This window comes from Oryx dammah, unplaced genomic scaffold (genome assembly GCF_014754425.2).
Source record: "Oryx dammah isolate SB20612 unplaced genomic scaffold, SCBI_Odam_1.1 HiC_scaffold_24, whole genome shotgun sequence".
NCBI lineage: Eukaryota > Metazoa > Chordata > Mammalia > Artiodactyla > Bovidae > Oryx > Oryx dammah.
The window spans coordinates 31,004,029-31,017,013 of NW_024070208.1; the positions used below are offsets into that span (position 1 = coordinate 31,004,029).

Sequence of the window (12,985 nt, forward strand, 5' to 3'; positions counted from 1 at the left end):
TTCTTCCAAGAAACCTTGCTTTTGATTCCAGCACTGATTTCTCCTTTCACTGGATTCCAGAAACAGGAACAGTGAGGACCACATAGCTTGCACTTAGCGATACTTCAGTCTTGCTCTACTGGTTTTATTGCCCTGTATGTGTTACTGCTGCCTGCCCCACTCGCATTTTCTCTGGAAAAGGTGGAAATACAACCAAATAACTGGTAAACTGTATAGGGCAGGCTGTGCCTTTTAAGAATTCTTTGCTAGTCACCAAAATAACTGGGCACAGAGCAAACCAGCAAGAAATGCTGTTGATGCTTTTGCTCGTGTTTTTAAACGTAAAATACTCAGGCGTGATCAACCTTTAAAAACCATTTGTTCATTTAACAAACTCTTCATGCATTTTATACTCTAGGCAAAATTCCATACTTCCTCTCAATAAATTAATGTTAAAGAATCATCTTAAGACTACTATTTCTTAGCCCACCTCTGAAACTGATTACCTAAAAGTCTCTTTAATTGTTTAAAGATGTTTCAGAACATCTTTACCCGCCCTAGGAGCAAACTGTCAAAGGCATTTTTGCTTCACAAAATAAAGTTTTCTATTTTGTATTTATACAGCGTATGGGTGGGTGGGGGGGTGTTCCTTTCATTTTTTTTAAGGCTTATTATGATGGACTAAGGGCTTCCCTCCTGACTTAGTGGCAAAGAATCCGCCTGCCAATGCAGGAAACACAGGTTCGATCCTTGGGTCACATTGACCCCTGGGAGAAGAACATGGCAACTCACTCCATCATTCTTGCCTGGGAAGTCCCACGGACAGAGGAGTCTGGCGGGCTACAGTCCACAGGGTCACAAGAGTCAGACATGACTTAGAAACTAAACAAGAAGATGGGCTGAAGCAATCAGAAACAACTCAACGACCATTTTATCAGGTCTCTTTCATGCTGATCCTGGGATTGTCAGAGCTGATGAACAGACTAAAGGATTTTATGGTGGAATTTAAAGAATAAACTAATTTCCAGAGTTTGAGAGTGGACTGGAATTCCATAACAGTCCTAGAAGTATCATGCCTGGCCCAACATGTAACCGCTGAATAAACTAACAATTCCGGCATACCATTTATGAAGTTATGCTGAAAGGTGGGTAACTAAATAAAACAAAATTTTAAATTAAGAATGGAAAGCCCTAATCCCTGAGATAAGCACCTATGGACATGACATCTATAAAACCTGCAATGGGCATATCATTCTAAAATATAGCAAAGATATAGCAAGAAATGTCACTGTAAGCTTAAGGAGAAAGTGGAAAATGCTGTGCAAGTTTTTAAGTTTTCATTAGGAAAGAATAACTTGCCTTAAGTGTGACGTTTCAAAGCTAAATCATTTGAAAGTCACCTAAACATCACACTGCTAAAGAGAAGAAACAGCATTTAATTATCTTTCTTAAAATCTCCAATTTAAAGACTGACACAGGGATAATATTTTTCAAGGACTTGATGTGAAACAAAAAAGGAGGATGGATTCACTTTAAAACATATTTTCTCGAAAGACTTTTCAGTTCAATTCAGTTCATTTCAGTCACGTCCGACTCTTTGCGACCCCATCAATCACAGCACGCCAGGCCTCCCTGTCCATCACCAATTCCCGGAGTTTACCAAAACTCATGTGCATCGAGTCAGTATGCCATCCAGCCATCTCATCCTCTGTTGTCCCCTTCTCCTCCTGCCCCCAATCCCTCCCAGCATCAGGGTCTTTTCCAATGAGTCAACTCTTCTCATGAGGTAACCAGTTTTTATTTCTAAAACTTTTATATCAGAACTTAGAAAAATGAACATTATAATACTTCTGTACATGTAGCAGATCCTTCCCTTCTATAATTATTACTGTTTTGTAATAATAAAGTGGCTTTCTTCAAAACCACTTGGTGACCGTTTCTCTTGAAAAAAGGGCCTAATCATGTCAATGTTGGATTGAAATGCAGAAGACTGAGTATAAATGCTGCATATTTCTATTTGTCTAAAGCACATAAATGTGTACATAAATATTTTAATTCAGTCATGGTGGCAAAAACCAATCCCACTGAGATAGTCATTTCTACTGGAAAAGAAGGAACAGGTGACTTTTAATGTATCAGTTTAATTTTCCTAGGTGGTGTATAACTCTACTTTGGGTCAGAGTTCACCCACAGAACTAGTAACCAATTTTTCCCAAGTGACCTCCTTCTAATGAGTTTTATATTAAGCCGTTTATTTCTCTTCACCTGGTCACATACTAGACCTTAAGCTATATAACTGGCGCCCATAAGTAGAAAGGAGGCAATTTCATCCTCTCGCTAAATTCCATTTCATGCATCTTTGAGAAAGCCAAACATGTGTGATAATAAAACATATCACAGAGGCAAGAGTTCTTGCCAGCACATTTCTAGTCGTGAAATTAAAAGCATCTCCTAATCCCTCTGCAAGCTCGAAGTCAAATGTCAATAGCAAAGAAAGGCTTTGTGTTGGAACTGTCATCCGGTGCTTGCTCACACTCTGGTCTCCGTTCCCTGGCTGTGAATTTCCCTTCCAGTGAAAACTGGAACACACCCTCAGACTCTCTGGCTCCTTAAGTCTTCACCTCTGTGTTCTGCATCCCTACGTGATGCAGACACGTACAGAGAGCAGAACTGGACTGGGGATGGTCGGAGGGAGGCTTGCATCTCTGACCTTAAGCACAGAAATTACAAGGATGGACGCTGTTTGTCACAGAGAGTGGCAAACTTTCAAAGTTAGCAGTTGGCCAAGAGAAACATGTCTAGCTCATCTAAATTCCCCCTCCCCCCCAACCTGGAATGTCTCAGCTCTTGCAGGTACGTTAAAAGGCAGTCAGAATATTCCAAGGATTTCTTGGCAGTTTGGATTTCACGATGTTGGAGCAGAGCCCTCAACATTTCAGGAGAATGCAACAGTTACATCGGAGGCTGCAGAAAGACAATTATGTAAGACACTGCAGAGTAACACGGCTCACGACTCAGCACTGGCAAGTATACTGCCAGCCAGGGCAGTATATCCTGTTCCACTCACAAGACAAGTGCACACACACATGCCATGGCGGGGGGATAGAGACAGAGGCGGCTGGCTCTTTGGAAGGAGAGGGGAGGGGCGGGCGTGGGAGGCAAAGTACCGTCTTGTCCAGGCACTGAAGGCAGTTATAAGGCTTGCAGCAGCAGTGGCCCATCCCGGCAGGCTGGCTGGCAGGGGGACCTCCTTCATTCAGCGTGTCAGCGGGTAATCCCTAAGGCGAGGTGATGGCTCAGGAGAGAGGGGAGCGCCGCTGGGAGCTGTCACAACTTCCATGTGGTCCCCTTATTTCTCCTAATAACTTCAGGAATCCGGGAGCCCGAGGAAAGAGAGGAGGAGGAGCGCAGGGCGGCCGCGTTAGGTTCTTGCTGCGGGGAGGCTGAGGGCGGGAGCCAGGGAGGGAGGGGACAGGCGGAGGGGAGGGTCACTTTGCCACTGGAGCCCTCCCCGTGATGCGAGTCAATAGTCGCATAACAAGCAGGTACCGATGCCTCCCTCCTCCGGGAGGGGATCTCCGGTACGCCACCCCCACCTTCCCCCGTACGACGACGCAGACACGCCTGGAGAGGACGCAGGAAACACAAAAGAGCCGGGCGTCCAGGGATGCTCCGGGCTGAGGACGGCGCAGAGAGCTGGCAGAGACGCAGCTCTGCTCCAGTACTGGCTTTCTGTGTTCCCTGAGAATTAAAAATATTTTTCAAAGCGATGTAGATGGCCTTTCCTCCCTGCAACCCTCCTCTAAGGGTATCGCTGCCTGGCCAGGAACCACCCCATCACTCCCTTTCAAATGTGTGTGCCAAGAACAGTTTCTGCCTCATTGGAGGAAATCTTTATATTTGAAATATAATTGTGAAATCACTTGTCTGGGCTGACAGTCACAAACTGTTCAAGTGGCTTAAGTAATGAAAATTGGGGTGTGGGGCAGACACATTTCCTGGGCATATCAGCATAAAAGTCTTAGAGGACTTGCTCTTTCTGGGCAATCCGCAAGGGCAATCCGCAATTTTTCAAGCAGCTGAAAATCAAAAAGGGAAGGGGATGGAAGTGAAGTATTTTCTTTTTCTTTTTTTAATTTCAAAAGAGACATGATATTTTAAAAATATGTTTGTGTAATCCTTAAAATAAGAGATTCATATATTTATAAAATTAACTTTAGACTTCCCGATACCTCAAAGGACCAATCCTGAAATTTACCATCTGCAGAAATATACAATTACATTTTTGCCCATCAAATCTGCTTAAGACAGGAAGCAGAAAACAGTTAAAATTAGATGATTTTACTAACTTGAGATTTTCCAAGAAGATTTTAATTAAGTAGCACAGGCTATTTAGATTTGCTTGTAGAGAGATCAAGGATATCCAGTGATTAAATAATAGACAAGAATGTTTGCCCTAAACTTGAAAGAATAAGTTCAAATCTTTAACACTAACAAGTAAACTGACGTAATTCTTTTGGCTGTTCATATTAAGATTTTAAATGTATATACACTTTGACAGAACAGACTGCCTTCTATTCAACAATGACACACATATATAAGTTGGAGTAGACTCTTGAGAGTCCCTTGGTCAGCAAGGAGATCAAACCAGTCGATCTTAAAGGAAAGCAACCCTGAATATTCACTGGAAGGACTGATGCTGAAGCTCTAATACTTTGACCACCTGATGAAAAGAGCTGACTCACTGGAAAAGACCCTGATGCTGAGAAAGACTGAAGGCCAAAGGAGAAGGCCCCAGCAGAGGATAAGATGGTTAGATAGCTTCACTGACTCAATGGACATGAGTTTGACCAAACTCTGGAAGATAGTAAAAGACAGAGGAGCCTGGCATGCTGCAGTTCATGGGGCTGCAAAGGGAGACACAACTAAGTGACTGAACAACAACAAATATACAAGAGTATATGCAGAGGATAACCAGCACCTATCTATTGTATGGAATTGTGATACATTGTTGCATGAGATAATACTTTTATAAACTACAAAGCAAAACTATACACACATATGCATTTGTACAATATATGTCTACAATGAAGTACAATAAAACCACTGGAAAAAATGCCATTCATCCAACAGCAGTTGGTCCTTGGGGAATGGAATAGGAGTGAGGGATGGAATTTCCACTGTTCACCATCTTGCCAGCATCTAGTCCTTTGATTGTTTGCAAAGTGTATCAGGAGAAGGCAGTGACCACTGCCTGGCTCTGTGACATCAGGAGGTACAGAGCTGCTGTCCTCTCACACAGGCCTGGGCTTCCCACGTGGCGCTAGTGGTAAAGAACCTGCCTGCCAATGCAGGAGACATAAGAGACACATGTTCAATCCCTGGGTCGGGAAGATCCCCTGGAGGAGGGCATGGCAACCCACTCCAGTATTCTTGCCTGGAGAATCCCATGGACAGAGGAGCCTGGTGGGCTATGGTCCATGGGGTCACACAGAGTCAGACACGACTGAAGCAACTTAGCATACATGCACACACATGCACGCATGCACACAGGCTTGTCCTCCTTGGGAAGGAGCTTGGGCAGACCTTTCAGAGAGAGAGGAGCTGACAGGGCCTGGGCTGAAACTGTTGCTGGGACTTTCAACACTTGGAGAGAAAAATCTTATATTGCAAAAGCAACGGCTTGGTACCTCCATCTTCACGGCAGCACTGATCACAATAGCCAAGATGTGGAAGCAACTCAAGTGTCCATCAACAGAGGAAGGAACAGAATGTGTCCATCCATACGATGTAGTATTACTCTGCCTTAAAAAAGAAGAAAATTCTGCCACATGCTACAGTGGATGAACCTTGAGGACACTGAAACTAAGAAGTGCAAGTGTCAGTCACTCAGTTGTGTCCAACTCTTTGCAACCCCATGATGCATAGCCCGCCAGGCTCCTCTGTCCATGGGATTCTCCAGGCAAGAATACTGGAGTGGGTTGCCATGCCCTCCTCCAGGGGATCTTCCCAACTCAGGGACTGAACCCAGGTATTCTGCATTGGAGGCGGATTCTTTACCATCTGAGCCACCGGGGAAGCCCACTTACACTAGGTGAAAGAAGTCAGTCAAAAGAGGCAGATGCTGTATGATTCCACTCTACGAGGTAGCCAGAGCTGTCAAATTCATAGAGACGAAAAGCAGAATGGTGGTCGCCAGGGGCTGGGGGAGGGGAGAATGGGGACAGAGTATCAGTTTTCCGAGATGGAAAGAGGTCTAGAGATTGGTTATACCATAATGTGACGGTACCAAATGCCACTAAACCGTACGCTTAAAAGATTAAAATGGTAACTGTCATGTACATTTTACCACAATTAAAAATAAGAAAAGTGGTGGCCTGCATTCCCCCAGGTGTAGCCAGTCCTTGCACAATTGGTATCTGATCAAGTGAAGACAGAGCAAAGCCTCTATTGTGGGCAGAGAAGCAGGACAGGGAGGTTCCGAGAAGCCGACTGTCTCTCCACAGCCACGTGCAGAAGGCTTTCTTCAGGCAGAACTGTCTTTCTGCACCCGAGGAAATGGTTTCCATCTAAATGAGGATTTAGATTGCACTGTCCTAGAAAATGATGGCTTATTCTTGTGTGAGGTCTGAGTGTGCTTACTCCAGCAGTGCCCATAGGAGACAAGGAAGAGAGGGGAGGCTGCCCCAAAGAAAGATGGATTCAGCTTCTCTTCTTGGTGCACAGAGGATGCCAAGGGGCCGGGGACTGGCTTGGCTCAAATGGCACATGTGATGAGGTCTCAGAGCAAATAACCCAGCTTTTGAGAAATGTACCAATGTCCTAGAGTTACACCATGTTTATTTTTTTAGAAGTTAAAAAAATTTGTAAACATACTCAAAAACAGAGGGATAAATACAAAGAACTTTCCTCTACCCATTTCCAAGTTCAACAATTACCAAGATTTTGGCACATTGGTTTATCGATCCCTTTTTAAAATGTTTTCATATATCTGTCACCCAGAGTCAGTCAAAATGTATCAAAATTTAAAACTTTATTTTCACTTGTCCCTTTCCTTTCTTTCTTTTTGGTTAAGGAACTTTAAAGCCAAGCCCTACATACTTTAGTATGCATTGCTGAAAATTCTGAGCATTTTTACAAACCACAATGCTGTGAAAATCCCGAACAAAATGGACAATATTTCTTTGTCATCCAATGCCGAGTCTCCTACAACATTTTCCTGGTTTCTGAAGGAAAGTTCTTTTACAGTTGGTTTTCTTGAATCAGGCTCAAACTAGGTCTGCATGTTGTATTAGGTGTTAAATCTCTTCGCCTCTGGTACTGACAGCCGTGCCTTCCCCTCCCCTTCCTTTCTCCCCCTACCCCACCCTGCCATTGATTTGTTCAGAAACTGGGTTGCTCAGCTCATAGACTGTCCCACATTCTGGACTTGCCAGTGTGCTTCCTAGCATTGTCATTTTCTTTGTTCCTACAACCCTGTCAATAAAATTTAGTTCGTGAGACTGAGTGAGATTCCGGGCAACAATACCTCAGATGTGACCTCGTGGGCACCATCCTGTATCCCATCAGGAAGCACACAGGGAGTTCCATCTTTGGTGATGCTACAGTATAGACGTGATGGCTTCATCTCCTCCATCACAAAGTGTCCCATCACTGGCTCATCTGATAGTCCCATTTGTTACTGATTATTACTGGAATCAGTGTTTTCACTGGGCGTTACAACATGATGTTGTGATTCTATCATCCTTTTACATTTATTAGCTAGAATTTTTCTATAAGAGAAGATTTTTTTTCATCAACCAGGGCGATTTCAATTTCCAGCAATGCAGGTTGTCCAGGAAAGACTGAATAAATGCTCACAAAAGTACCAATTTTCTGAATGAAGACTTGGGGTCCTAATGGTACCCAATGAGGTTATTTGCTTTCTCTCACTTTTTCAAAGCATCATGATAAACTCCTATTTTTATGTTAATATACACAATGTGTTTTAATCGAGTATCCTTTTTAGATGCTCAGTTGATGCTCATCTCTGACCAATGGGAGCACCTTCTTATTGGCCCCTGTGTCCTTTGGACACAACTTATTTGTCCCCCTTCTCTGCTTTCTGACACAGTTCTGTATCCTGCTGCTGCTGCTAAGTCACTTCAGTCGTGTCCGACTCTGCCACAGGTGGCAGCCCACCAGGCTCCCCCGTCCCTGGGATTCTCCAGGCAAGAACACTGGAGTGGGTTGCCATTTCCTTCTCTAGTGCATGAAAGGGAAAAGAGAAGGGGAAGTCGCTCAGTCGTGTCCGACTCTTCGCAACCCCATGGACTGCAGCCTACCAAGTTCCTCCACCCATGGGATTTCCCAGGCAAGAGTACTGGAGTGGGGTGCCATTGCCTTCTCCTAGGCTCATCTAAAAATCTTAGCGATTTCCTACTACAGACCTGGGACTGGCCATCCCTCCCCTCAGGCGCCCTGGTTCCTTCTAGCTGGGGATGGGAATTACACGTCACAATCTGGTGTTGCCTGTTGTCTTTTGAGGCTGAGATTTCCCTGGAAGGAAGTGGTCTTCCCCACAGACAAAACGTCCCTGGAAGAAGTCACTGAAGAAATCAGGATGGGTCCTAGGACAGGATGACCCAGTGACAACTCCTTCTCTTGGGGCCTTTATATGTGAAAAAATGCTCAGTGAAACTCACTTTGGAGGAGATAAACTGGACTATACAGCATGGCCAAGCCAAAGGCTGACATAAGAATTTTCTAGAGTTCCCCTAGTACATGGATATCTGAAAAAAAGGTTGAATTTCATGAAGGCATACAGAATGAGGGGTTAGACTACTGTAGTGTGGCACAACAGGAAGCTGTGACCTCACAGGCTGATGTCGCAGAAATCTGGGACATTTTGATTACTAATATTTAAAAAAGTTTGAGGACTTTCCTGGTGGCTCAGTGGTAAAGAATCCATCTGCCAGCGCTGGAGACACGGGTTCGATCCCTGATCCGGGAAGATCCCACATGCCTCAGAGCAACTAAGCCTGTACCACAACTACTGAACCTGAGCTCTAGAGCCTGGGAGCCGCAGCTACCGAGCCCACACACCCTAGAGCCCGTGCTCCACAAGAGAAGCCACCCCAGTAAGAAGCCCGAGGGCCACAGCTGGAGAGTGGGCCCCGCTCACTGCAGAGAAAAAGCCCAGACAGCAACGAAGACCCAGCACAGCCAAAAATAAATAAATAAAATGAAAATTGTAGATCCTATCATTTTTTAAAAAAATAAAAAAGCTTGAGATGGTTTTTAATCCCTAGTAGTTTTGCACGGGAGTAAGGAACAAACATTTAGAAAGGTTGTAGAAAGGTCTACTGGGATACCTCTTTAGAGAAAACCTCACAAACACTCAATGTTTTACAGCAATAACTAATGACGAACATTAACCGATCATTAGCAGAGGCCAGGCACCCTGCTTGCATGCGAAGAGCTCATGTAACAGGGCAATGTGAAGGCAATGAGAAACAAGCCCTACTATTGTCTTCATTTTGCAGATGAGAAAATGACGCCCAGAGACTGTACATCTGGTCAAGTGTACCTAAGGCTGCGAAATGACGAAGCAGGGTCTTGAACGCAGATCTGACTCCAAAGCCATGTCTTTACCACTAGGCTTTTATCTGTAAGGCTTACACAATTAGAAGTTTGTGTTATAATCTGGATAAGGGATGTGGGTATGTGTGTGCTCAGTCGTGTCTGACTCTTTGCAACCCCATGGACTGTAGCTTGTCAGGCTCCTCTGTCCATGGGATTTCTGCAGGCAAGAATACCGGAGTGGGTTGCCATGCCCTTCTCCAGGTGATCTTCCCGACACAGGGATCGAACCCATGTCTCCTGTGTCTTCTGCACTGCAGGCGGATTCTTTACCCACTGAGGCATCAGGGAAGCCCGAGATTTCATTTGTTTTATAATCTAGATAAGGCATGTGGGTATACAAAAATATAAAAGGAAATTCAAACACATTTATGAAGTTGCCCCACATTTTCAGAACTTGGATCAAAAGCCTCTACTGTACATTATTTTTTTTCAAGGAACACTCACAAACTTACGTACAAATAACTTTAAATTGACATAGTAGAGACCAAAGGCTAAGTCACTGTTAACATATTCAACTTTACTATTCCTGTTTCTCTGTCTTCCTTGAACTTGGAACTCCTTACCCACCCCTCACCCCAAGCCCCTGTCAGGTCCAAGGTTCCCTGTGCTCAAACCCACCTGCCCAGTCCCACCACCTCACCTCCTCGGCCTGACCCTCCTGCTGCAGTGAATTTTCTCCTCTGTGATTTCATGACATTGTGTTCCATGCAATCATCATTGTTTACATTTGTCTTCCCCCAAATACCGTGCCTCCTTGCTGAGCCTCACTCTCGTCCACACCCACAGCACCAGCCACCAGCCTTGAGACGAGGGCCCTGTGACCATCTCCTCAAGTGATGTGGGAAGGACCTCGCCAGACTGGACTCAGTGATGGTGGCTTCTTGGCAGAGGTGTTTTTTCAGCCATGGGGCCTCTGGCAGGAAGTCAACGAGATTAAAAACTGTATGTCTATCTCACTATGTATTTCAAAAGAAAACCATGAAATACGATCATGAAAGAGCCTCTTACAGATCGTCAAGGCAACCATCTGTTTATTTTGCTTCCACTGTCCCTGCTCCTCCTTTTTCCATGCATCGAAAATGTGAGCTCCTGAGCTGGATTTTATAAACGGAGCTGCCAGGAAAATATGCGTAGTTTTTACCAAATACTATCCATCTAGAAATTTCAATGTGGTGAGAACGGGCTGGAAAGGGAAAATACAAACCAGAATTCTTTAAATTGGAAATAGTTGATGGTTAGGATCATTTGCATACAGATAATAGACGCTCTGAAACACCTCTGATGTAATAACCAGGATCTAGAAAATTAAGAGTATATATAATAAAAGAAACAAATGACATATATACTATTCTGTTTTTAGATGCTTGTCAAAAGAGAATATAAAAATGTCACCTTTCTGTAATAGCAGAGTAGGAAGGCTGCTACTTAGGTATGACAATCTTTTTTGTTTTTCATCTTTTAGTCTTTGACAGTACCTCTATTTTTTTTTTTTCTATTTAAGTCAGTGACTAGGATGACTGCAGGAGAGAGGTCCTCATTAGGTTTCTGCATTATATTCAGAAAAGCTGACTATTCTTGGAAGAGAAGTGAAATTCAACATGATCTTTACTAGCTAGATAAACAGGGAGAAGGCAATGGCACCCCACTCCAGTACTCTTGCCTGGAAACTTCCATGGATGGAGGAGCCTGGTGGGCTGCAGTCCATGGGATCGATAAGAGTCAGACACGACTGAGTGACTTCACTTTCACTTTTCGCTTGCATGCACTGGAGAAGGAAATGGCAACCCACTCCAGTGTTCTTGCCTGGAGAATCCCAGGGACGGAGGAACCTAGTGGGCTGCCGTCTATGGCATCGCACAGAGTCGGACACGACTGACGTGACTTAGCAACAGCAGCAGCAGCAGCTATATAAATAAGCTAGACAAGATTGGATAACTGATAGAATCAGATACCAAGATGGGATGCAGTTGGCAAAGCTGCCAAGTGTGTCTGTCTATCTGACAAACATTAGGTAAGAAGGGTGGTCACCATGGACCACAAGCAGATTATTAATCAGCGACATGACTGACTGGCCATTATAGAGAAAGGATGAAAGGATTTGGACCAATCCAGGTATGGCACCCCACTCCAGTACTCTTGCCTGGAAAATCCGATGGACGGAGGACCCTGGTAGGCTGCAGTCCATGGGGTTGCTGAGGGTTGGACACAACTGAGCGACTTCACTTTCACTTTTCACTTTCATGCATTGGAGAAGGAAATGGCAACCCACTCCAGTGTTCTTGCCTGGAGAATCCCAGGGAGGGGGAACCTGGTGGGCTGCCGTCTATGGGGTCACACAGAGTTGGACACGACTGAAGCGACTTAGCATAGGTGTCTGCCGCAGTGCTCTAACCCTTCTTACTATACCGTGGTGAAGCAGCAGCCTCACCAAGAGCAGACCAGGATCAATGCAGGAATGGGAAGGATGTGTTACTGATCTCAGCATATGGCTTCTCACTTTTGCTAAGACAAGCCCCCAGCACTTCAACCAGGCTAAGTTCTCCCAGAAGCCTCTACTCTTCCCTTGTAGCCCTTCTCACCCTGGCAATGAAACAATTCTCTGACCTGTCTATCTTCCCAAACAAGGTTACCAGCTCCATGAGAGCCTTATCACTTAGCACAGCACCAGACACACAGTAAGTACCAGGACATGTTGAAGAAATACACGAAAGATTGAGCAGACTCTGGGACTTCCCTGGTGGTCCAGCTGCTAACACTCCATACTCCCAATGCAGGGGGCCCAGGTTCGATCCCTGGTCAGGGAACTAAATCCCATATGTTGCAACTGAAGATCCAGCATGCAGCAACTAAGAGCCAGTGTATGCAGGACAGCAAAAAAGACACAGATGTGTATAACGGACTTTTGGACTCAGTGGGAGAGGGAGAGGGTGAGATGACTTGGGAGAATGGTATTGAAACATGTATAATATCATGTAAGAATCGAATTGCCAGTCTATGTCCGATGCAGGATATGGCACGCTTGGGGCTGGTACGCGAGGATGACCCAGAGAGATGTTGTGGGGAGGGGGGGTAGGAGGGGGATTCAGGTTTGGGAATGCATGTACACCCGTGGTGGATTCATGTCAATGTATGGCAAAACCAATACAGAATTGTAAAGTAAAATAAAAAATAAATTAATTAAAAATAAATAAATAAATAAAAAGAACACAAAAACAAAAGGAAAGTCATCCAGAGTCTTACAGTAAACAAAAGAAACCTGTATACTCTATTTGTGGTTAACTAGTATTTCCAGACACATTTGCCATTTCTTCATCTGAATACCAGAGGCTGGACTTGGGAAATCTCCAAGGGATTTGATTACAGGTCCACAATCTCTTATCTA

The 12,985-nt window shown here is 44.5% G+C and overlaps 1 protein-coding gene across 4 annotated transcripts in view; it reads right to left on the bottom strand.

The window, feature by feature from the left end:
• Positions 1-12,985, bottom strand: part of MTUS2 (microtubule associated scaffold protein 2) — a 379,312-nt gene that overhangs the window by 59,879 nt on the left and 306,448 nt on the right. Inside the window, exon 1 of one of the 4 annotated variants that reach the window (XM_040266726.1) lies at positions 3,147-3,544. The exons of the other annotated variants lie outside the window; for them this stretch is intronic. Coding sequence (XP_040122660.1) covers positions 3,147-3,200 — 54 coding nt within the window. The 5' untranslated portion in view covers positions 3,201-3,544. Of the gene's footprint in view, positions 1-3,146; positions 3,545-12,985 lie in introns of those variants that run through there. 4 annotated transcript variants of the gene reach the window in all.